Below are 27,239 nucleotides of genomic sequence, written 5' to 3' on the forward strand. Positions count from 1 at the left end.
GCTGCAGAAATATTCTCAGGTTTCTGAATGGATGGGCAGATAGCGAGCCCTGGGGTTTTGGTTATTGGGAGACCAGAGATGCTGGCCCATTGTGGTAGAGGCCTGGTGATGTGCAAGCTGCAATAGAGATGGTACTTTGCATCACTTGAACACCCTGGGTTGTGGCAGAGCAGGACAGAAAGTTAGGCAGCACCATTATGGCAACTTAGAACTGAAGAAAATGAAAAGCATCCATGTAGTGATGGGACTTAGTTTCACTGAGCAGCTCCAGCATATCCAAAAGATTTTGCAGCCTACAAAATCCTTTTGAATTGTACTGAATACACAAATTTATATAAAGCAAATTCCCACTAATGCAAGAATGGCCAGGCACATCCAACTGCGTGTTAACAAGTTGTCTCATTACAATGAGTAATTGGAATGGCCACAGGTTTATGACAACAGGCAAAGTGGCACCACCCAAAATAGTCACAGCAGGATATTAATCAGTTGGTAATATGGGCGGAGAAATGGCAGATGCAATTAAACCCACTAAAGTGCAAATTGTTGCACATTTTGAGTACCAAGGGTAGGACGTGGTGAATGACAGGGCCCCGGGGAACAGAGGCACCAAGGATCCCAGAAGGTAGTCATTCTACACCTTGGCTAATGGAGAATGGGGAGGTCATGGTACAACACTGGTTAGACCACAGCTGGAGTATTGTGCAGGGTTCTGGTCACCACACTGACTACATTGGAGAGGGTTCAGAGAAGATTCATCTAGATGTTTAAAGAGTTAAGGGGATCCCAGGAATGACATTGTTACTAAGATAAAACAACAGTATAAGCACAGGAACAGGCTCTCCTGCCCACATCTATGCCAAACATGATGCTAAATTAAACCAAATCCTAAAATTAAAAAAGCATGCATTTGAGGGAGGGGGTAGGTTCAGAACAGATGTGAGGGGTACAGTTTTTACTGAGAGCGGTGGATGCCCGGAATGCATTGCCTGATAGTGTGGGAGGCAAATTCATTGGGGGAATTTTGAGGGGCTTGGATGGGCACACGAGGAAGAGGGATAAGGGCATTCTGTAGGCAGGAGGGAATAGCTATGCCAGCACAACATTGTGGGCCAAAGGGCCTGTTCTGTACTGTACTGTTCTGTGTTCTATGTAAATCCCTTCTGCCTATAGATGATCCATATCCCTCCTGCCTATCGATGATCCATATCCCTCCTTATTCATGTTTAGCCAAAAGCCTCTTAAACACCTTTATCATCTGCTATAGAAAATGGTTGGAATCTGAACACTGCAGTGGAGGCAGAGACACATCCAAGTACTTATACAAGCACTTGGATTGCCAAGGCATAGAAGCCTACAGACCAAGTGGTGGGATGTGGTATTTGGGCTATGGGCTGAATGGTCCATTTCTGTTCAAAGATCACCTCTAGTCCAGTTTCCACAGGACAGCACAGACTCAGTTAGGGCACAATGCTGACAAGCTGTGGTCCTTCTGAGAGTTGGCATCTTCCCACTGCCTGCTCACTGAAAGTTCACCTTGGAATTTACAATCAAGCAGCTCCCACAGTGAGAGACTGCATTACTATGCCCTTCTAATGATAGAAGCAATTCCCTTAAGTCAGCAGTTACATCACCAAGGAGATACTAATCCAGATCACACCACCCTATACGTCACTGTGACGTCAGGCACCTTTCACCTTCTGACAACGGAAAGTAAGACTGCAGATGCCAGAAATCTGAAAAGATGCTGCCTGACCCGAGTGCCTCCAGCATTGACTGAAGAGAACCTGTTAGTGTTCCAGGTCCACGCCTTTTCATTAGATCTTTCAGCTCTCTAGTCTCTAACACATCGAACTAATGACAGGCTGCCTCAGAACCAGACAATATTCACCAATCCCAAGATAATCGATGCCATCTCTCCCTACTGTTATAACCAAGTAGGAAAACAATACATTGTCAATTATAATTGATTAATGATACAGAAGATGCAACTATTCTCCTTCAAGGACTGAAGGGGTGGGGAAAGAATGCAGTTTAGAATCAAATATCCAAAGAGATCTTATCTTAGGGGATAATTAAGAGGGTCTGTAATCAGAACAGATGAAGCATTAAGGAAAATGAAAAATCTCCAGTTACAAAGCTGCACAGGTGTTGCCTCAAGTAGCTTTCAAAAACATGGAACTTCAGGGCAGTGAAAGTATATTTAATTGAGGAGCTTTCAGAGCCCATTGGCTCATCTGCATATTCTGTTCACAGTCCAATTCCCAACCTTCAAACAAAGTGTAAACTGGGGTCCTGGTGTATTAATCAACCATGTGACAGATGGAGGGTTTAAAATCCTGCTGATCCCAGCTCATTTAGACATTCAGCCAAGTATCAAGCCAGCTTATAGTGAACAGGTGCCCAAACTGGACAGACAGCTAAGGGAGAAACTGAAGGAAGACCGAGTGCCTGTCCTCTGGATACTCGACAGAAGAACTTAAAACTCAGCCCAAATTGAAAGTTAACAAACAGGTGCCCATGGTGCTCAAATCTAGTGCCAAAGAGGGGGTCAAACAATTCAGTTTTATGCACAGCTACAGTTCAAGACAGCAAATGCCTCCATCTTCAAGCTGAACTATGGAGGGTGGTACATGCAAATGTTGCCTACATGACAGCACCACAGTTGTTAGTCTGCAGAAGTCCAGAATTGCTTGGCATCTCCTGGATGTAACAGATCCCATCAACACATGAAGCAGCAGTGACAATAGTCCAGGCAGCTAATGCATATTGGTTTTGTGGAACCAAGAAGCCTGAAGCAGCTGTTGAGCAATACGATTGACTGCACTGCCAAGTGCAAAGACAGCAATGAGAGGAGAACATGGCTCAAGATACTTCTGGTCTCCAAGTCTGTAAACCTGCGGTATTAAACAAGTAGCAGTCTGCAGTACCAAGACCCTGACCCAAGCCACAAAGTTACCTAGAGAATGCACATGACTGCCAGTTCCCTTTCAATTCACATAGCATCCCAACTTGGAAGTACACCTGTCACCGGGAGTTGCAGGATTTGGGCCTCCGTGAACCTTTTGAAACACTGATTCAGCACAACGCCACAATAAAAAGGTGCAAGGGTGAAGGAGTTTATGAAAATGATTACAGGGAGGGAGGTTTTTTTTAAGTGAATAGGCTGGAATAGATTTCTTTGCAACAAGGATGTTGCAACAGGACCTGATGGGAAACATCCATAACCATGAGAAGGCAGAGTAGAGAAACCCATTTGAGAGTCAGGAACCATAAGACAGATTGAAAGTTGTAGAACGAGAATTGTTCTTATTTTTGTCTCAAGAGGTTAGGGTTTGGAATGCACCATTAGAAGTAGGACAGAGGGGGGATTCAATCATTATGCTCAAAAGGGAACTGAAGTCCACCAGAAAAAGCACAGCTGAGGAGGATTAGGGTGGGAAAGTTTGAGGAGCTGGTATGGCCTCACAGAAAGAATGGGTTCCCTTCCATGATGTAACCATTAATTCAGAACAGTAGAGCACCTTCATATACCCTGCAGTGCTTAAACACTCACTGCCATGGATAACAACTTTCATCATAATATTGTTGGTTACAAATGTTTAATTACATTTGTGAATCCTCAGCAAATAGTTCATTCGACAAGCTAAAGAACTACAGTTGGCAACAGAGTCAAATGGCAGCCAGATACAAATATGGAGTGTTTATGTGCGCAGTTTTATCATACAGTAGTATCAAGGTTGCAGCGACCATCACCAAGGACCCTCACCATCCAGGACATGCCCTCTTCATGTTACTACCATTGGGGAGGTGGTACAGGAGCTGGAAGACCCACACTCAACATTCCAGGAACAGCTTCTTCCCCTCTGCCATCAGATTTTTGAATGGTTCATGAACACTACTTCATTATTCCTCTTTTGCACTATTTTTGTAACTTAGTAATTTTTAAGTCTTGCACTGTACTGCTGCCACAGAACAAATTCATGACAGTGATAATAAACCTGATTCTGATAAATGTTCTTTACTGCAGAATGTTCTGATGTTACTTGGAAAATGGAGCAACAAAACGTGCCCATTGTATTGGCGAAGTCTGGCTCAGACCTGAAATATACAGGATCTACCTGCATTTGGAAAGGCGAGGACCAACTGTGGAAACTGTCTCAAATTTGATTTTTTGTTAGATTGGTTTATCACCATGTATACTGAGGTACAGTGATGCATACTGTTCATACAGATCAATTCATTACAGCAGTGCATTGAGGTAGTACAGGGGAAAATAATAACAAAGAATAAAGTGCAACAGGTACAGAGAAAGTGCAGACAGACAGACAATAAGGTGCAGTCATAAGAGTCCATCTGATTGTACTGGGGAACCATTCAATAGTCTTATAACAGTGGGATAGAAGCTGTCCTTGAGCCTGGTGGTACGTGCTTTCAGGCTTTTGTATCTTCTGCCTGATAGGAGGGGAGAAGGGAGAACTGTCCAGGGTGGGTGGGGTTTTTGATTACGCTGGCTGCTTTACCGAGGCAATGAGAAGTGTAGATAGCGCCCATGGAGGGGAGGCTGGTTACCGTGATGTGCCAAGCCATGTCCACAACTCTGCAGTTTCTTGTAGTCCCAGGCAGAGCAGTTGCCGTACCAAACAGTGATGCATCCAGATAGGATGCTTTCTATGGTGTATCAATAAAAATTGGTGAGGGTCAACAGGGACATGCCAAAATTTCTTTAGCCTCATGAGGGAGTAGAGGCACTGGTGAGCTTTCTTGGTTGTGGCATCAAGATGGTGATGTTCACTCCTGGGAACTTGAAGTTCTCAACCCTCTTGACCTCAGCACCATTGATGTAGACAAGAGCATGTGCACTGCCCCCTTTCCTGAAGGGAATGACCAGCTCCTTGGTTTTGCTGACATTGAGGGAAAGGTTGTTGTCATGACACCATGTCACTAGGCTCTATCTTCCTTCCTGTACTCACTCATTATTTGAGATACAGCCCACTACGGTGGTATCATCTGCAAACTTGTGGATGGAGTTAGAGCAGAATCTGGCCACACAGTCAGGAGTATAGAGTAGAGCAGGGGGCTGAGGTGACAGGTTGAAGTGACTAAGAGGATAAGGGCAGGGTGGTAGATGTTATCTATGTGGACCTTAAGCAGGGTTCTTGACAAGGTCGAGGCTGATCCAGAAAGTTACAATACATGGGATCTAGGGCAAGATAACAAATTGGTCAAAATTGGCTTGATGGAAAGGAGATGTGGGTGGTAGCAGAGGATTATTTTTCCAGACTGGAGACCTGAGACTCATGGTGGGCCACAGGGATTGGTGCTGGGTCCTGTTGGTTGTTATCGATACCAGTCATTTGGATGGGTACCTCGTCTGCATGGTTAGCAAGTCTGCAGATGACACCAATAATTGGTGTGGTGGACAGTGAAGGTTAGCCAAGATTACAACAGGATCTTGATCAACTGGGAAAGTGGGTCAAGGCACGGCAGATGGAATTTAACTCAGGCAGGTGTGGAGAGTTGCAGTTTAAAAGGTTAAACCTGGGCAGGACATGAATGGCTCCCTGGGAAGTGCCTGAAAGCAATGACCCAGGTAGGCAAGGTGTACAGGGAGGGGCATGAGGGCCATAGACAACGTAAACTGTCTCTCCCCCCCCCCCCCATGGTAGGGGTGTCCAAAACTAGAGGGCATAGATTTAAAACAATGGGGGAAAAATATTTAAAAGGGGACTCAAGAGGCAAGTATTCCTTCCACAGTGGTGGGTATATGGAATGAGCTGCCAGAGGAAGTGCTAGAAGTGGGTACAGGTGTTTAAAAGACACTTGGACAGGTACATGGATAGGAAAGGTGCAGAGGAATAAGGGCAAAATGCAGGCAAATGGGACAAGCTCAGGAAGGTACCTTCAACCCAACTCTTCCGTGCTGAAGGGACCATTTCCATGTACAACTATGACTAATCTGGGAAGCTCACTTGCTCCCTTAAGTAGAGCAACGATTTGATTACAGTCCAGCCATTTGAAGTACTGGAACAATTGGTGCATGAAGCAAAATGGGAGAAACTTAGGCAACATTGAAGGATTTATACAGTCATTGATACTTCAGTATATTCCCAAACCACAGAGCTCAGATTAATCAGAATGTAAGTTGTTATACATTGAACCTCAATGGAAACAGTAATGAAAGTGTCAATGAATTTCATCCATTGCCAGAACATGGTGGCTTCCAGTCAACAGTAGAAGCTCCATTCCTGAAATGTGGTCAGAACCAGCAGTGACAGTCAGCCCTCTTACTACAGACCAATACAGCCATTCACTGTACACTTCAACTGAGCAAAGTACACATCAGGAGATAGCATCAGCTGCCAATTTCCAAACCAGAATATCAAGCCACCTTCAGAATGGGAGGGTGTTGGAAAATGAAGTGTGCCTCAGCAAGAGTAGCACCATAAACTTGTATTAAGTCTATAAGCAGACCAAAATAGTCATTAGAAGTGAATACTATTAGAGATAATGAGGGCAGGAAATTCAGTCCCAACCATCATCTCAGCTGACTGTTTTGTATACAAAAGTCACTAGGGCCAATATGATACCTTGCATTTATAGCAAACAGTTAACCTGCCAATCATCCTGCCAAGATTGACCAAAACTAGAGATCTGTTGGGCCAAGGAGTTCGCTGGTCATGCAAAGATCTTCATCCAGACTATCCCACAGACATTCTGATGTGGGTTACTAGAGCACCATCTTACAAATTGACCTCCAAGTCAAAGCTGCAGAAATCAAATGTGCTTGGAAGGTTTTAAATCAATTTGATATCCAAACAGCACAACTATTTTACAATAGATTCAAGTTGTCCACTGCCCAAAGAGATCTGACAAGGGAGATAGTCAACCCAGTGTCATAAACTGAATACTATTGAAAGAAACTGTATAGTTATCCAGATGTACACACATTGTGCTGAATGAAAGATACTTAGAAAGCCCACCCACATCTATCAGAAATATTAATCCATTGAAGGTCCATCCAGAATGATTTGTCTGAAGCTAGAGCCATATTAACTAAATCCAGCAACAAGCTCTTTGCCAACATTCAGTGCATAAAAATACTTGGGATAAACATTTCCCATCTGTCCCCTTCTCATTGACTGCACATCAGGATATGCCAAAACTACTTATAATTTATGGCTCAATGTGGCAGCCACTTAGAGACACTGACACCCAGGAGTGAACATCAATAGCCTGTCCTAGTCCAACCATACAGATACCACAGCCAAGAAAGCCCACTAGTGCCTCTACTTCCTCAGGAGTCTGAAGAATTTGGCAAGTCCCCTTCGACACTTACCAACTTTAATCAACGCACCATAGAAAGCATCCTATCTGGATGCATCACAGCTTGGTATGGCAACTGCTTTGCTCAGGACTGCAAGAAACTGCAGGGACTTGGGGACACAGCCCAGTGCATCATGGAAACCAGCCTCCCTTCTATGGACTGTCTATACCTCTCGCTGCCTTGGTGAAGCAACCAGCATAATCTAAGACCCCACCCACCCAGGTCATTCTCTCCATCAGACGGGAGCCTGAGGGCACATACCATCAGGCTCTAGAACAGCTTCAATCCCACGGTGATAAAACTATTGAACTGTTCCCTTATACGATGAAGTGGACTCTTGACCTCAATCTACCTTGTTTGACTTTGCACCTTATTGTCTACCTGCAATGCACTTCCCTGTAACTGTGACACTTTATTCTGCATTGTTATTGTTTTACCCTGTAATACCTCAATGCACTGTGTAATGAATTGATCTATAGGATCAGTATGCAAGACACGTTTTTCCACTGTACCTTGGTACAAGTGACAATAATAAACCAATACCTCATCTATAAATCAATAGTCACAAACAAAACATTTTTCCAAAAAGTTCCATGGATTCCCAATTCACTTGAGCACACGGATCTCATCCAAAAGGTAGCACACAACAGCTGGCTACATAACCCACATGTGAAGGCAAAAGAATTGTCAATGTTATTGGGTCAAAACCCTATATCTGGGGAGTGGAGAGACAGTGGCCAGTAGGTGATAGCTGGATGGAAGAGGGGGTGAGGAGTGAGGGGCAGATAAAGCCAGGTGGGGGCCAAATTTATGCTAAGCATAACAGGGCACAATGACTCCCAGACTCAAGAATTAGCTCCTATTTCATGACAGGCAACTTATGGTGACTACCAAAAAAGTCAACCAGCTGGTAGCCAAACAAAACAGCTGCCTGCCCTCCCTGGCTTATGGACATACAAATGAGCATCTGGGAGACTGGCAGGATGGATTTGCTGGCTCTTGCAGGGCTGCAGGCATTTTATCCCAGGTGGGGACAGACATGTGTGTTTAAATGAACCATTTGTACACCAAGTCATTGCAGTTACCAAGTCCAACTGAGATCTGATTATCAAGTCTGAAGTCCACATTCCTGTTCAACTGAAAAACATGTTCATTCTGGTGGTTTCCATCACACTACTGCACACCAAGGTTTTGTGCATCTGGTCAGAAGGTTCTCCCTGAGAGATTGTCAATAAAAGATTCTGTCCCCACGAGAGGTGGTCTGGGTTGTTTTTAAACATCTGGGAAGCAACATTTGCCAGTACTGGTAACCAAAACCTTAAGGTCTGTGATGACAACTTGTGATTCAGCCAAACACCCAGATATTTGGAAATGAGAACATTCACCCACACTGTTGTATAATATTGAATACGAGCTGAGGAGTGACCCAATAGGGAAACTGCTTCTTGTTCAAGTACCTCAGTTTTATACATCTCCTCAGCTTCTTCCACCCTAGGGAAAACAATCCCAGCCCATCTACATTCCTCAGCCAAACTACTAGTCCTAGTAACATCCTCAAATCATGTCTGCACCCTCTGCAGTGCAATCACATTCCTCCTGTTATGTGGTGATCAAAACCATATGCAGTATTCAAGCCTGGCTATCTTCACATACAGTTCAACAGCTTTACTGCTTACTTTGTACATCTAATGAGGTTCAGCATCATTGTGACCTGTCCTGCTACTGGAAGAGTTGCAGAGGGTGGAGAGTGTATGGAACGAGCTGCCAGAGGAAGTGGGTGAGGCAGATACAACACTATCATTTAAGAAGCACTTGGATAGGTACAAGGAGGGGTGGGGCTTGGAGGGACACGGGCCAAACACAGGAAATTGGGACTAGCTGGATGGTCACCATGGTGGGCATGGACTGGTTGGGCTGAAGGGCCTGTATTGCTCTATGACTATCCATGGACACACCAAGGTTATTCCACACTGCTACGCTCAAATCCCATACGGACTGACTAATTTGAGCCTTCCTGAAGGAAGGTTTATTCTCAGGTCCACTTATGATAATTTACCCACCCCTGAAAGATAAACCACCTTGCTTGTAATTACTCAATTTATCCCATTCCTTTATAAAAGTTGTACTACATTAACAGTGCTGATTTTTGGCACCACTTCTGTAGCCAGGGAGGATTGGATGGTGGCCGGAAACTTCACTAATTCCTTGTTGCTTTCAGCAGCTTTGAAAACATCTTATCCAAGCCAGGTGATTTATCCAAAGCAACTGAATCACACAATACAGCCTCACAGTTATTCCATCTTACATTTTAAACTTCAACTACCATCTTCAAAGTGTTAAGAACTGCTTCCATCTTCCACTTGTGTGGCAGGGATAGATTCAAATGAAGGGTGCAGAGAGATCTCATTGAATATACCACCATTGACAGGTTTGAGGTTTATCTTTTGTGACTGCTGGTAGCATCAAATAATCAACACTCAAGCCCATAATCCAGGCAGACATTTGGAAGGCAATTTAATGGGTCATCTAAGTAGATCCTGCCACATTCAGCAGAATGTTAGTCACATGTACATCAAAACACAGTGGAAATGCTTCTTTTGCAGAGTGTTCTGGGGGCAGCCCACGAGTGTTGCCAAGCTTCTGGTGCCAACATAGCATGCCCACAACTTCCTAACCCATACGTCTTTTGGAATGTGGGAGGAAACCAGAGCACCCGGAGGAAACCCATGGAGAAAGAACGTACAAACTCCTTATAGACAGTGGCCGGAATTGAACCCGGGTCACTGGTGCTGCAATAGCGTTACGCTAACCACTACACTACCATGTGTGCCTGTAGTTCTGGGAACTAGAGTGTCAAAGCCATGTGGCACAGGAGGGAGCCAAAGTCCAGGCTCTTAGTACAGCAATCCTGTTACATTCTTTCCCTAACCTGCAAATCCAGCTCAAGTTTATTATCAGAGGCATACATACCCGGGGTATAAATGCCATGAAAATTCCCACAAGGCCCATTTTCTCAAATTCCCTTTTCTATCTTCTGGCCAAAAGGTATACCCTAGCAATTGATCCACCTACTAAACGATGGAAACTGTTCCCACACCTGAACCAGTCACCTTGACAGATCTCCAGTCTTTGACAATCAACCCAGCTTCTCCAGGTTTCAGTGTAGGCAAAAATCTATCCTGGAAATGCTAGTAAAATCTCTCCTACACTTCTAGGTTCTTCACATCCTTCCTAAAGTGCCCCCAAAACCAGATAAAATACTCCAGGGTTTTATCCAGTTAAACACCGTGAATGGGCCATTCACTGCCTCCTGGCAGTCCAGAGCATACACAGGACTAGTTCCTGAGAGGTTGTCCCATCACAAGCAATTAAAGAATTTAGATCTATAGCCCTGAGAATGCAAGGTTTGGTATTGGTATATTATTGTCACTTGTACTGAGGTACAGTGAAAAATGTGTCTTGCATACCATTTGTACAGATCAATTCATTACAGTGCATTGAGGTAGTACAGGGTAAAACAATAACAGAATACAGAGTAAAGTGTCACAGCTATAGGGAAGTGCAGTGCAGGTAGATAAGGTGCAAGGTCAAACAAGGTAGATTGAGAGTCCATCTCATTGTATAAGGGAACCATTCAATGGTCTTATTACAGTGGGATAGAAGCTGTCCTTGAGCCTGGTGGTATGTGCCCTCAGGCTCCTGAATCTTCTGCCTGATAGGAGAGAATAACCTGGGTGGGTGGGGTCTTTGATTATGCTGGTTGCTTCACCAAGAGAGCAAGAGGTACAGACAGTCCATGGAGGGGAGGCTGGTTTCTGTGATGTGCTGGGCTGTGTCCTATTGAATCATGCAAGATTGAGACATGACAAGATTGATATCAAAACATTTCCAGATAGAAAATTTGGATTGAGGGAACACAGATACAAGTCACCTCATTATAGGAAGGATGTGGAAGCTTTAGAGAGGGTGCAGAGGAGATTTACCAGGATGTTGCCTGGATTGGAGAGCAAGTCTTATGAGGATAGGTTGAGCGAGCTCAGGCTTTTCTATTGAGAGGATGAAAGGTGACTTGACAGTGTACAAGGTGATAAGAGGCATAGATCGAGTGGACAGTCAGACTCTTTTCCACCTTCCCCCCCCCCCCCCCCACCAGTGTGACAATGGCTAACATGAGGGGACAATTTTTTTTTAAAAAGGTAATTGGAGGAAGGTATAAGGGGGATGTCAGAGGTAAGTTTTTTTTTGTTGGGTGCATGGAATGCACTGCCAGCAGAGGTGGTGGGGGCAGATACATTAGGGACATTTAAGAGACTCTTAGATAGACACATGAATGATAGAGAAATGGGGGGCTAGGTGGGAGGGAAGGGTTAGATAGATCTTAGACCAGGATCAAATGTCAGCACAAGATTGTGGGCTGAAGGGCCTGTACTGTGCTGTAATGTTCTATGTTCTAAAATTACTGGTGGTCACACAAAGCAGAGGTGGGGAATTTTCTTGGAGTGACAAATCTAACTCTGGATTCACAAGCTGCACAGCTGGTAGAGCCACTGTCTTGCAGCATCAGAGACCTGGGTTCAATCCCAACCTCCGATCTTGTGTTGAGTTTTAATGTTCTCCCTGTGACCATGTGGGCTTCCCCCCCAGGGGCTCAGGTTTCCTCCCACAACCCAAGACATGTGGGTTGGAAGGTTAATTAGCTGCTGTAACTTGCCCCATGTGAAGAATCTGGGGAGAATAAAATAATGGGACTAATTCGGATTAGTCCAAGTGAGTGCTTGGCAGTCAGTGCAGACAACAGCCATCAGGAGGAAATCTGGTCATCATTTCCAGCTGGGTGCCGCAGGCAAAAGTGGATGTGTGCAAATAAATGCAGCGTTGCTGTCAATAATTCACCATCACTCAGGGATCACTGCAGCAGCTTCTGATACAGTGAATTGAACAGCTTTTCAAATTTTGACTGAAGTCAACATCTTTTCAATAGTTTTTTTTAAAAAAGATGTCCTCTGCTGTTAAGCTTTCCGTCTAACAATAGAGTTTTTATTGCATTAAAATACAAACCACAGAACTGAGTGGTATTTTAACCAGGATTAAAATTGGTGCTGATCCAAGCAATGTTGCTTTTCCTCTTATCCTGTGGACTATAAAACTCAATGAAATCCACGGACTGAACAGCAACTCCCCCTACTAATCAGAAGTCAGGTTCCTGAAGTCTTACACATGATCGATCATTTCACCTTAGAGCCTTGTACAGACCTACCTCACCCATTTCACATTCATACATCAAGAGGTGAAAGCTGGTTCTGACTGATTCACTTGTGCAGCAGAGTCTTCAATTGTCCTCACTGAGGGGTCAGCGGTGGAAAGGGTGAGCAGCTTCAAGTTCCTGGGTGAAAACATCTCAGAGGATCTATCCTGGGACCAACATGTTGATGCAATCACGAAAGTGGCAGCTGTACTTTGTTAGGAGTTTGAGGAGATTTGGTACATCACCAAAGACTCCTGCAAGTTTCTATAGATGTAGAGCATTCTGACTGGTTGCATCACCACCTGGTGCACAGAATCACAAGAGGCTGCAGAGAGTTGTAGACTCAGCCAGCTCCATCACGGGCACAACCCTCCCCACCATCGAGGACATCAAGAGGTGGTACCTCAAGAATGCAGTATCTATCATTTTAAGGACCCTCACCATCCGGGACATGCCCTCCTCTTGTTACTACGATCAGGGAGGAGGTACAGGAACCTGAAGACCCACACTTAACATTTCAGGAACAGCTTCCTTCCCCTCCGCCATCAGATTTCTGAATGGTCCATGAACACTACATTATTCCTTTTGTTAATATTTATTTAACTAATATTTGTATTTATTTTGTAATTTATGGTAATGTCTTTGCACTGTACAGCTGCCACAAATGTCATACAGGTCAGTGATAGTAAACCCAATTCTGAAATGCCAGCCTTGCCATCAGCATTTCCCCTACACAAGGGGTGATACCCACACAAACACAAAGGAGTTGAGCCATGGCAATTGTTTGCCTGGAATCAGACCCCAATGGAGGAACTCCAAGTAGTCAGTGTTAGAGTGCCATTCCCAACTCTGGTGCTTGGAATTTGCTTAATCCACTTATTGGAAGAACAGCTGCAAGGGTTTTAACATGTACTATTTTGCTTCAAGGTGATTAACCTGCATTTAGAAGCTTAACATTTTCAAATGTTGTTTTGCAAGCCAGATAAACTCAGCCTTGGCTTAACCAGAAATTTTCAATGCTTGTGATTCTCCTGGTCCCAGGATTCACAAAGGGTATGTGCAGAGCAGGTTGCTGCTGTAGGGGAACTTGCCTTCATCCAGCAAGCTGGATCCTCCTTTGTATTCAGTGCCAAGTTTGCATTGGCAGGAGTCTGTGTTGGTCCTGGTCCAAATTATACAGCGTCACACTTCAACTCCAGCTGCCCTAATTTTACCCCTTCACTCAATCCAGGCTCATCTGCAGTTACCATGCCCAACCGAGATACAAGGGTCTGCGGACAAAGGTCTTGAATAGTGAGGTTCTGGTGTAGCTACAGTAGGACATCATTTGCTTCCAATTCAATCCCACCCCCATTATACTGGCTCTTGGCTCACTATTCCACCAGGGAGGTAAATAATCTTTAGTACCACAAGCTTTTAATTCAATCTAGGCTTAATTGTCTTTTCAAAATCCATATCCATACACAAACTGGCTGGCCAGAAATGCTTTCTGATCAAAGACCATTGACAGAAGCTCTTCTCTCCACTGCTAGTGCTGTCTGTCCTTCAGTCAATAAACATTTCCCTCAGTGTTCAGTACTTCAATGTTCAATCAATTCCATCAGATGTGACCCCACCCTTTAAAAATCCACGATGCTCTGAATCTACTCAAATTATTTTGAAGTGGGCATTGTCCCGTTAGTGAAAAGCACGATGATGCTGGAGGAATTCAGCAGGCCAGGCAGCATCTGTGGAGAAAAGCAGGCAGTCAACATTTTGGGTCAGGACCCTTCTTCAGTATTAAAATGGATTGAGATCACATTCCTGTCAGTCACAATGGGAACAAAGCTGGCCATTGAGTTATTGAAGAGTGTTTATTGTGCTTGTAGGGAACAGGTTAAGCTGAGTTTAATACCTTCTCCTCTAAGAAGGGTCCAGACCCAAAATGTTGACCACCTGCTTTTCTCCATGGACGCTGCCTGGCCTGTTGAGTTCCTCCAGTATCGTTGTGTTTTTCATCTAGATTCCAGCATCTGCAGTCCTTTGTTTCTCATTGTCCTGCTAGTCTTTGATAACTTGCCTAGTATAGTTCAGAAATCTCAGAAGCAATTTTGCTATTGGAAGCAGAACTCGTGCTGTTAAACAATCTGCTGGAGGAACTCAGGTCAATCAGCATCTGAGGGGGAGGAATTGTCAACATTTCAGGTTTAAACCCTGCATCAGGCTGTTAAAGCTTTGTAGATCCAGTCCAAAGAGACTGGAATCAAATGATAAATGCAGTCTAGAGGCAGGAACATCACCAAATTGTTCCCTTCCAATCTTCTTAAACACTGCCTTCTGCACCATTGTTACTCCTACCAGAACCTCAGCTTTTCCTACCCACAGTACAATGGCTCAGCACTCGTGTGTTCATCAGAAGCATCTCTTACATTGCTAGTCGTGCTTCAAAGGCAGCATGCAATGCTGACCACTTCAGACTCGAACTGGGAGGATTGCTCAGCGTCCAAGTGATGGGTTAACGATAGCAACACAGTCAAAAGTGTCCAAGGGGAGTGATGAGACTGGGTCACAGAAAGCTCACTCCACAACATGGAGTAGAGGGCAACAGTCGTACTTCAACTTGACATCTGTGGGACAAGGATTCAGCAAGTAGAGAAGCTATTAAATGAATCTTAACCCATCCCCTACAAGCACAATAAACACTCTGCAATAACTCAATGGCCAGCTTTGTTCCCATTGTGACCGGCAGGAATGTGACCCCAATCCACTTTAATCTTTTCATAGAACCAGCCCTGACTGGTTTACCAGTCCAGAACATCAGTATCTAGGTTCCGAGAAAGACTGGACTCCTTTCTCACATTACATTACTGTTCTGCAATGTAGAACTGATCTGCATCTTAGGACATGCCCAAAGATGCCTCACAATGAATTACTTACTGTGCATTCAAACAGGAGTAAAGTATAGTGGCTTTAATATGGCAAACTTCCCAGCTGTTCTACAAGAGTCTTAATGTACACTAATGGGAGACATTAGGTTTAAGCAAAAGGCAGATTTCAGGAGGAACAGGCCTTATCTGTTGAAGGAATAATTAGATTTCAAAAGTGATCAAAAGCCACAATTGGACTGCATCACACATTACAGTATCCTGCGGGAATGAGGACAAGATCATGGAATGGATTTAAAAAGTTTTAAATTTCAGTCGTCAGCTTTTTAAAAGACAAACTCAGTTCTGTAACACCTGTTGCCAACACACCCCGTGACACTTTACAGCTAATGAAGCCTTGAAGTATAGTCACTACTGCAAAGGAAATATAAAATGCAATTTGTACACACACAAACTCAGGACACAAGGAGATACAGAGTTTAGTAGCATGGTGTCATGACAACCTTTTCCTCAATGTCAGCAAAACAAAGGAGCTGGTCATTGACTTCAGGAAGGGGGCTGGTGCACATACAATGGTGCTGAGGTAAAGGTGGTTGAGTGCTTCAAGTTCTAGGAGTAAACACCACCAATAGCTCATCCTAGTCCAGCCACACCGATGCAATGGCCAAGCAAGCACACCAGTACCTTGACACCCTCAGGAGGCCAAGGATATTTGGCACATCCCCATCAACCCTCATCAATTTTTAAAATCAATGCACCATAGAAAGCAGCCTATCCCTGCTTGGTATGGCAACTGCTCTGCCCGAGACTGCAGAGAGTTGTGGAGGGGTGATCTTGTATGCATCTAAAATTGAGGGGCATAGATAGGGCGAATGCATGGAGTCTTTCTCCTCCCTCCCCCCCCCCAACTGGGGAATCAAGAACCAGAGGGCACAGGTTTAAGGTGGGGGGGGGGGGGGAAGAATAGGAACTTGGGCAACTTTTTCACCCATAGGGTGGTCCCATTGTTTGTAGGTGGACAAGCAATATCTCCCCCCCCATTATTGAGCAATCCAATACTAGAGGGAATGCATTTAAGGAGAGAGGGGGTAGGTTCAGAACAGACATGAGAGGTACGTTTTTTTTTACTGAGAGTGCTGGATGCCTGGAATGTGTTGCCTGATAGGGTGGAGGCAAATTCATTGGGGGCTTTTAAGAGGGGCTTGGATGGGCACATGAATGAGAGGAAAATGGAGGGAGATGGGCATTCTGTAGGTAGGAGGGATTAGCAACGTCAGCACAACATTGTGGGCCGAAGAGCCTGTTCTGTATCTGGAATGAGCTTCCAGAGGAAGTGGTTGAGGCAGGTACATTAACAACATTTAAAAGACACTAAGGATATAAAGATACATGGAAAGGTTTAGAGGGACATAGTCCAAATGAGACTAGCTTAGATGGGAATCTTGGTCAGGATGGATGAGTTGGGCAGAAGCACATGTTTGTGCTGTACGACTGACTCAAAACCCAACCGAGTCTGTGGAGCAAATGCAGTCCCGGGGTTGATTGAAAGAAACCTGATAGGCAACCAGTCAGCTGGGGCCACTCTACCAGGAACATGTTGACCCAACCTTTGCTTCAAGATCACTTTTCCCCATACCCCAACTCATTTAGTTTAAATGTCTCCACCTTAAACATATTCAGCAACTCCACTGCCACAGTTCTCTGGAAAATACCAAGGAGACACAAGCCCAAGAAATTCAACCCCCACCTGCCATTTGAAATTGGCAGCTCCTTATTCCAAAGCCCTGCCCCCAGCTTGAGATACCTTGACAAGAAACATCTCCTCAGCACCCACCACCAATCACCCCCTCAATCTACAACATTTCAAGATAACCCTTCATGCTTCTATACTCTACAGGTACAGTCCACTCAACTTCATTCCAAGAGTCAAACTAATGAACCTCCTCTACACTGCCCCCAATGCAAGTACATCCTTAAATATGGAGATCAGATCTAAACAGTTCTCAGGGTGCAGTCTCACCAGCATCATGTAAAGCTACAAAAACCTTGTATTCTATCTGCCTTGCAATAGAAAATGTAATTGGGCCAAAAAAAACTCCTGCAGTTTAGCAAGTGGGATGAACACTGATGTGCTAATTGAATACTCCTCAGACATTCAGCCCAAGCTTGTTCCACCATTTAGATCTACAGCCAAAGGACATTCATACATCTTTCCTGCATAATTCCTTTGCAAAATTTACACAGTTAAATAAATTTGACAATACCAGAGTTCACATACACTTCTGATAGAAACAATCAATTTCCTGCACAGTCAGAGCTTGCTGAGGTTTGTACCCCAACATAGCCTTAACAAGATAAGATTTCTCTAGGAGTCACATGTACATCGAAACACGCAGTGAAATGCATCTTGCGTAGAGTGTTCTGGGGTCAGCCTGCAAGTGTTGCCACACTTCCAGTGCCAACACAGCATGCCAACTTCCTAACCCGTACAACTTTGGAATGTGGGAGGAAACCGGAGCACCCAGAGGAAAGCCACGCAGACACGGGGAGAATGTACAAACTCCTTACAGACAGCAGCCAGAATTGAACCCGGGTTGCTGGTGCTGTAATAGCATTACGCTAACCACTACACTACTGTGCCTGCCCAGAAACCAAGGGGTTTCACTTTCTGGTGCTCTGCTGGAGAAGCAGCTCAATCCCCTTTGCTCAGTGAAGCTTTAACTTGCATCCATTTTGAACAGTCTGCCCTAGTCTTCCAGACACTTTGCAGGGTTTAATCTTTACCAGCTGACTATAAACACTAATGTCCAAATTTAAAAAAAACCCTCACCCTTCGATCCCACTTCACTCTCAAAAAGGATTTTAGTTTGATCAATGTCCCCTCTTGCCCCATTCTCTACAGGAATCAAGATTTTCTATTAGAGGAAAACATCAAGGCTTTATTAATTGCAAGCTATTAAAACTGAAGTGGACAGACAATCCCAGACAGGAGAATTATATTTCCCTGTAATACAATGGATGGGGGGGAAGAGGAATTAAATTAATATCTGCCAACCATACAAAATTTAAGTAGCCATATCAGCACAGCAAATCATTAAGAACCATCATAAACAGAGTTGGGCTGCTCCCAAGGCAGCTTAGTGTTGAGAACATGAAACGTGAAGTCAAGTACATCTTTCTTCAAATACCAATGAGATATTTCCACCATTAAATTTTCCTTCAAAATTTTTACACCAACTTCCCTTCATTGGGACCAAGTACCCATGACACTCAACCCAGACATTCTCCCATTGGGCAGAAGATACAAACGCCTGAAAGCACGTACCACCAGGCTCAAGGACAGCTTCTATCCCACTGTTTTGACTATTGAATGGTCCCCAGTACAATAAGATGGACTATCACACAATCTACCTTGCACCTTAGTGTCTGCCTTTACTGCACTTTCTCCGCAAACTAGCACTTTATTCTGCATTCTGTTATTGTTTTCCCTTGTATTAGGTCAATGTCCAGATGTAATGAAGCAATCTGTATGGATCTCATGCAAAACAAAGTTTATCACTGTACCTCAGTACATGACAATAACACTGCTGAGGATGGTGGTAGGGGCCAATACAATAGGATCATACAAGAGACTCTTAGGCACATGGACAAAGGAAAAAAAGAGGGTTATGGGAGGTGAAGTAGAGAGGGGGCGAGTAAATGTGGACAAGGTTAATATCGGTCAGCACAATACCCTGGGCTGAAGTTCCATGTTCTATGTCAATTTGCATCTTTTCACCTGTAAGATCATGGTAGCATAGCAGTTAGCGCGACGCTATTACAGTGCCAGCAATCAGGGTTCGATTCCCGTCACTGTAAGGAGATTCTACATTCTCCCGTGTCTGCATGGGTTTCCTCCGGGGGCTCCGGTTTCCTCCCACATTCCAAAGACGTACGGGGTAGGTTAATTTGGGTTTAAAATGGATGGTGCGGACTCATTGGGCCAGAAGGGCCCGTTACCACACTAAGTAAAATTTAATTTAAAGTTGGAAAAACTGCAGATGCTGGGAATCTGAAGCAAATGGTAGAAACACTGCAGGTCAGGCAGCATTTGTGGAGAGAACAGGGTTAATATTTCAGATCAAGGCCCTTCACCAGTACTGCAGTGAAGTTCACACTCTACCCCCGACCTGCTGAGTAGTTCCAGGTTCTGGATTTGATTTTCACCCCTTTTGATCTCATTAGATCACCCAACACGAATCACCATGGAGCACAGGTACTACCTGTTCAATTCTTTACAATGCCAACTTCTTGTCCCCAGGAGAGAATTCAGTGACCCTTAAGTACCTCGTCCAATCATTCCCCAGATAGGGAGACCAAAACTGCACATTTCTCCATGTGCGATCCCACCAGTGCCTTCAGAGGCTGCATAAGGACTTTAATACTCCATACTTTTTTTCCAATAATGCCCAACATTTCATCAGCCTTCCTAATTATTTGTTGTGCTTGCAAGCCATGTACTAGCAAAGGAAGTTCAGCGCGTCCCCAATGACTCATACCAATTTTTTTTTTTATCATCTTGTCTGGATGCATCACAGCTTTGTATGGTAACTGCTCTGCCCAGTACTGCAAGGAACTGCAGAGAGTTGTAGACAGTCCAGCACATCATGGAAATCAGCCTCCCCTCCACAGATTCAGTCTACACTTCTCACTGCCTCGGGAAAGCAGCCAACATAGTCAAGGACCCCTCCCACCCTGGGCATTTTCTCTTCTGCCCTCTCCCATTGGGCAGCAGGTACAAAAATCTCAGCACAGACCACCAGATTCAAGGACAGCTTCTATCCTGCTGTTACATTGTTATCCCGCTTATACAATGAGATGGACTATGACCTCACGTCACTTGTTGTGACCTTGTACCTTATTGCATTGCAATTCCTCTGTAGATGTGACACTTTACTCTGTACTGTTATTGTTTTTACCTGTACTACATCAGTGCACTCTGTACTAACTCAATGTAACTGCACTGTGTAGTGAATTGACCTGTACGATCTGTATGCAAGACAAGCTTTTCACTGTACCTTGGTACAAGTGACAATAATAAACCTGTTTTTACCTGTACTACATCAAAGCACTCTGCACTAACTCAATGTAACTGCACTGTGTAATGAATTGACCTGTACGATCGGTATGCAAGACAAGCTTTTCACTGTACCTTGGTACAAGTGACAATAATAAACCAATACCAATGAGACTCTCGAATGGACCCCTCGTATGCTGAAGATGAACTCGATCTCCTAGTCCACCTCACCGTGGCCCTTGCACTTTTTGACCACCTTCACTCTAATTGCAACACTACATTGTTTTCCTTTCAGTACCTTAATGTAATTATGGACAGCATGATCTGTCTGGATCCAGCACAGAAGTTCTTCCATTGTACCTTGGTACACATGACAATAAACCAATAATATTCCCTTGCTGGTTCACTCCTTTAAGTTTGTTTTTTCCATTCTTCCTTCAAAACTGGATAATCTTGCATCTTCCCACATTACATTCCATCTGTGGTCACCATGCCCACCCACTTATCTATATCCGTTTAAAGGTTCGACACGGTCAACATGCTAACCTTCCTATACATTTAATTTCCTGAACAATGCCATGTTCCCTCAATACAACACTGGAAACAGGGTCATATCCAATCCATGGAGTTAACCCAATAATTGTCTCCCTGAAGAGACAATTAATCGCTAAACCACAGCCAAATGTATATAAGTTTTTATTTCTAGTAAATCAACTTGTCACTTACAACTCTGGCACTGGTGTTAACCAATTGCCTTGCCTGTGAATAAAGAGGACTTGAGACCAAATTAGGATGTGCTTAATTAATAGAAAATTAGGTTTTAAAAACCTGGAGATTGGAGGACAGGGAATTAAGGGATTCCACAGTTGTAAAGCCCTGGCAAAGGTGACATTGAGGTGGACCCTTAGGTCAAGAGACTGCGGTTGCAAGGTCAGACAAGATCCCACGAGGTTGAATATTTGCCCAGAATAAGTTATGTGGAATAGAACATCCAGAGACTGGATATTTGGGACACAGGAAATAGGAGCAGGAAGCAGCCATCCAGCCCATTGAGCCTGCTCTGCCATTCAGTAAAATCATGGATGATCTGGCCATGGACTCAGATCCACCTGCCTGCCTTTTCCCCATAACCCTCAATTCCCCCTACTGTGCAAAAATCCATCTATCTTAAATATATTTAATGAGGTAGCCTCCACTGCTTCCCTGGGCAGAGAATGCCACAGATTCCCTCTCTGGGAAGAGCAGTTCCTCCTCATCCGTCAATGGCCCAACACCTGCTCAAATACCATGGAGTATGCAAGTCACAGCTCAGGTTAATAACCTTCTGCCATCACTACTCTTAACAGCTTAACCATTTCTCAGGTCATGCCCAATCAGACTCATACAGCACAGAAACAGGCCCTTCAGCCCAACTGGTCCATACAAGCAAGATTCTCATCTCAGCTAGGCCCATTTGTCTGCATTTGGCCCATGCCCCTCAATCTTTCCTATCCATGTACCTACCCAAATTCATTTTAAATGTTGTTAATGTATCTGCCTCAACCACTTCCTCAGCTCGTTCCATATACTGATCACCCTCTGGTGAGGAAATTGTCCCTCGGATTCCTACTAAATCTCCCCCCTCTAACCTTAAACCTCTGCCCTCTAGTTCTCAATTCCCCAACCCTGGGCAAAAGACTGAGTGCATTCACCTTATCTATGCCCCTCATGATTTTATACACCTCAATAAGATCACCCCTCATTATCCTACTCTACAATGAAAAAAAACTCCCAGCCTGCTCAACCTCTCTCCGTCGAGTCCTGACAACACCCTCAAATCTTTTTTGCCCTTTTTCCAGCTTAATGGCATCTTTCCTATAGCAGGGTGACCACAACTGAACTCAATATTCCACGTGGCTGCATAACTGCAACACAACCTCTCGAGTTCTATACTGTGCCTTGACTGAAGGCCAGCATGCCAAACCCTTCTTCCCCACCCTGTCCACCTGCAGTGCCACTTTCAGGGAACCACGTACCTGTACTCCTAGGTCCCTCTGTTCCACAACACTCCCCAGAACCCTACTGTTCACTTGATCTGCGGAGTATCTCCAGCATTCTGTTTCAGATTTGCAAGGTCTGCAGCATTTTATTTCAGGTCACCGCTCGTTTCTCACCCCCACCCTCCAGTTGAGTTTTTGACAAGGTGACGAGAGAGAGATTGATGAAGGTAGAATTATGAATGTCATCTCTCTGGACTTCAGCAAGGCATTTCACAAGGTCTCACATAATAAGTTAATCAAGAAAGTTCCGACGCATGGGGTTGGTGGACAATTGGCTGTGTGGATACAGAACTGGCTTGCCTGTAAAAGACAGAGGGTGGTGGTTGAAGGGACTTATTCAGGCTGGAGGTCTGTGGGTAGTGGTGTTCTGCAGGGATCTGTACTGGGACCTCTGCTGTTTGTGATATACATAAATGACCTGGATGAGTATGTTGATTTTGGGGGGGGGGGGGGGGGGGGGGGTGGTTGGTTAGTAAGTTTGCAGACGATACCAAGATTGGTGGAGTTGTGAATAGTGTAGAAGACTGGCGACGGATACAGTGTGATATAGATCAGCTGCAGATGTGGGCAGAGAAATGGCAGATGGAGTTTAACCCAGATAAATGTGAGATGTTGCACCTTGGTGGGACTAATGTCAAGAGGCAGTACACTGTTAAGGACAGGACCCTTAACAGTGTTGAAGAGCAGAGAGACCTTGGGGTACAAGTCCATGACTCATTGAAAGTGGCTACACAGGTAGACAGGGTGGTTAGGGCGGCTTATGGAATGCTTGCTTTCATTAATCAAGGTATTGAGTACAGGAGTCAAGTTATGATGCATCTCTATAGAGCTCTGGTTAGGCCACATTCAGAGTATTGCATGCAATCCTGGTCACCTCACTATAGGAAGGATGTTGAGGCTTTAGAGGGTGCAGAGGAGGTTTATTAGGATGCTGCCTGGATTAGAGGGCATGTGCTATCGGGAGAGGCTGGACAAACTTGGGCTCTTTTCTCTGGAGCAGCAGAGGCTGAGGAGTGATCTGTTGGAAGTGTATAAAATGATGAGGGGCATAGATAGGGGGGACAAGCAATATCTTTTTCCCCCACTACTGAGCGATCCAATGCCAAAGGGCATGCATTTAAGGTGAGAGGGGGTAGGTTCAGAACAGATGTGAGGGGTACGTTTTTTTTTACTGAGAGTAGTGGATGCCTCGGAATGTGTTGCCTTATAGGGTGGTGCAGGCAAATTCATTGGGGGCTTTTAAGAGGGGCTTGGATGGGCACATGAGTGAGGGGAAAATGGGAGGCATTTGGGCATTTGTCCGTAGAGGGATTAGCTATGTCGGCACAACATTGTGGGCCGAAGTGCCTGTTCTGTAATATTCTATGTTCTAACCACGTATTCCAATTCTGACATTCCTAGAGTGGACACTTGAACAGGCACCAGATCGAGACCATTCCTCAGATGCACAGCTGGCGGACAACTGGGTTTAATGATTATCCCGAACTAAACAATGATTTTAGCTTTCAAACAAGGTAAACTTTGGAAACAATTTCAGCAAAAACCTTTGGGGAAAAAAAAAATCGACGAAATTGGAAATTTCCCAACATCTTTAACATTTAAACTTTACAGACCGCAAAAAAAAAATACATTAAGTTGCAAACTCAGCACTGCCCTCATTTGAACCCTCAACACCCGGGCGTGTGAAGGAAAAGACACGCTGAAAAATCACTCACACACAAAAGGAATTTGAGGGCAAAAGGGTGACCTTTGAACATTCAGAGCGCTCTCCTCAGTAGCCGTCGGTACCACGCTATGGAGAGCGCTGATACCAGACTCACCCAGCATGGAGAAGATAAAATCCTTGGCTGTGTGGATTTCAAGGGCTCGGTGATCGTCGTATTCCCGCTGATCTTGTCTGCTGAATTCCTGGATCAGTTTGTTCAACTCCTCGATCTTAGCGCCAGACCTAAAATCCAGCTCCAGCGGTGTTTTGGACACACTGGGGCTTGGTTTATTGCCTGCACCGTTCGTAGCCGCCATCTTCGACCAGATTGTATGGGGAAAAAAGAGAGAGAGAGAGAGAGAGAGAGACCGGGCTGGGGATTTAAAACAAAATCCAGCGAGCTTTGCAGGGCTGTTTACCCCCACCCCGCCCTCTCTCACGTTCTTCCCTTCTCCTCCTCCTCCCAACCCCAACCCCGCCTTTAATAATGTTGTAGATGAGCAGTTTGCAGGTAACAAATTCTGCGAATGGACCAATCAGCTTCCGCAGGTCCCTATCGGAAACATGTGAATGAAATTAACACGGGAATTGTCAATTGGAACTGACCTCGAATCAACAAGCGTGTTCCAATGCAGCACTTGCCCATCGCTGCTCTTAAAGACACCGCTGCCCCAAACCACCCCCCCCCCAACCACATCCCCTCGATACATCTCACCGCTCGCTACTTCGTTTCCTTCGCTGGGGTATCATTTTATTTTACAAATATCCACAGGACGAAATTGCAACAAGTGGTTCTCAAGCTGCGACCCGTTTGGTAGTTTGAAAATTTTAACGAAGGGAGAAAAGACCTGGTTTGAAAAATGGGGGCGGGGGCTATGTGGGAGGGAAGGGGTAGATAGATCTTAGAGCAGGGTAAAATGTCGGCACAACATTGTGGGCCGAAGGGCCTGGTTTGTTCTGAGAGCCACGGTCGTTTACTGATTTTTGTGTGTGTGGTTTGGTTTAAGATTCTTATACTCGGCCTTTTCTCTCTTGTTGGTTCTCCGGATTCGCGCTTCGCTGGCAAAACAAACAAAAAAAAAGTCATACAATGTAAATTTATGGTTGGCACGGATGTGAGGGGCCGAACGGCCTGTTTCTGGGCTGTGACTCCATTGGTAATTTCCAGCTGCTTCAACTGACAGGCTTGCAAGGGATATCGGAAGGGACTTCCAAGCCAACAATTGGTGTGGGCGTGCATTGGTGGGAGGGAGAATCTTCAAAGGAGATGTGTGGGGCAGGAAGAGCTGCTGTGCTACAGCTCCAGCGGCCTGGGTTCGATCCTGACCTCGGGCACTGTCTGCGTGGAGTTTGCAGGCCCTCCCTGTGACCCTGGGGGTTTCCCCCGTGTGCTCCGGTTTCCTCCCGTGCCCCAGAGATGTGCGGCTTGGCAGGCAGTTTGGCTGCTGTCAAGTACCCTTCACGGAGGCGTGTGGGGAATTGGAAGGAATGGGAGATGGGTTTGTTCTGAGAGCCAACATATACCTGATGGGCCAAATGGCCTCCTATATTAGAACATTACAGCACAGTACAGGCCCTTCGGCCCACAATGTTGTGCCGACATTTTATCCTGCTCTAAGATCTATCTAACCCTTCCCTCCCACATAGCCCCCCATTTTTCTATCATTCATGTGTCTATCTAAGAGTCTCTTAAATGTCCCTGATGTATCTGCCACCACAATCTCTGCCGGCAGTGCGTTCCACACACCCACCACTCTCTGTGTAAAAAAAAACTTACCCCTGACATCCCCCTTATACCTTCCTCCAATCACCTTAAAATGATGTCCCCTCATGTTAGCCATTGCCGCCCTGGGAAAAAGTCTCTGTAAGGGAAATATATCCCCTATATTGTAAGGGCAAATGAGGAGATAGTGTTTGAGATAAGAAGATCAGGTTTATCATCACTGACGTATGTCGTGAAAAGTGTTGTTTTGCAGCAGCAGCACAGTGCAGGACATAAAGATAAATATTACTATAAATTACATAAATAAATAAATAAATAAATAGCGCAAAAGAGGAATAACAAGGCAGTGTTCATGGGTTCATGGACCGTTCAGAAATCTGATGGCGGAGGGGAAGAAGCTGTTCCTGAATCATTGAGTGTGGGTCTTCAGGCTCCTGTACCTCCTCCCCGATGGTAGTAATGTGAAGAGGGTATGTCCCGGATGGTGAGGGTCCTCAGTGATGGATGCTGCCTTCTTGAGGCACCGCCTCTTGAAGATGTCCTCGATGGCTGGGAAGGCTGTCTCGTGATGGAGCTGGCTGAGTCTACAACCCTCTGCAGCCTCTTGCGATCCTGTGCATTGAAGCCTCCATACCAGGAGGTGCTGCAACCAGTCAGAATGCTCTCCGCCGTACATCTGTAGAAATTTGCAAGAGTCTTTGGTGATGTGGGCTTTGCAGGCATTTGCAGCATTTAGAGAGGAGACAGAGGAGACGGCAGATGCTGCAATCTGGAGCAATCAGCTAGAGGTACTCAGTGGGTAGTGCAACATCTGTGGAGGGAAAGAAACTGACCCTGATGCAGGGTTTCAACCTGAAAGGTCGACAATTTCTTCCTCGCACAGATGCTGCTCGACCTGCTGAGTTCCTCCAGCAGATTGTTTGTTGAGCCAGCATTTAGTTGCCCCTTGAGAAGGTGGGTTGAGCTGCCTTCTTGAACCACTGCAGACCTTGAGGCGTGGGTGTACCCACAGTGCTGTTAGGGAGCGAGTTGCAGGAATTCTGACCCAGCGACAGTGAAGGAATGGCAATATGTTTCCAAGTCAGGATGGGGTGTGGCTCAGAGGGCAACTCCCAGGGGGTGGTTTCCCCGTGGTTTTGCTGCCCTTGTCCGGGTAGAGGTGGTGGGTTTGGAAGGTAGTGTCTGAGGAGTCTCGGTGAGTTGCTGCAGTGCGTCCTGTAGATGGTGCACACTGCTGCTGTTGTGTGTTGGTGGTGGAGTGAGTGAAGGTACAGTAAGGG

General features: G+C 45.1%; 1 protein-coding gene across 1 annotated transcript in view; it reads right to left on the reverse strand.

Annotated features, from left to right (window-relative positions):
• Positions 1-24,701, reverse strand: part of LOC127571992 (nucleotidyltransferase MB21D2-like) — a 31,779-nt gene extending 7,078 nt beyond the window's left edge. Inside the window, exon 1 of the mRNA XM_052018793.1 lies at positions 24,352-24,701. Within this exon, the coding sequence (XP_051874753.1) occupies positions 24,352-24,553 (202 nt within the window). The 5' untranslated portion in view covers positions 24,554-24,701. The remainder of the gene's footprint in view (positions 1-24,351) is intronic.
• Between the last annotated feature and the right edge of the window lie 2,538 nt (positions 24,702-27,239).

Source organism: Pristis pectinata, chromosome 6 (genome assembly GCF_009764475.1).
Source record: "Pristis pectinata isolate sPriPec2 chromosome 6, sPriPec2.1.pri, whole genome shotgun sequence".
NCBI classification, from domain to species: domain Eukaryota; kingdom Metazoa; phylum Chordata; class Chondrichthyes; order Rhinopristiformes; family Pristidae; genus Pristis; species Pristis pectinata.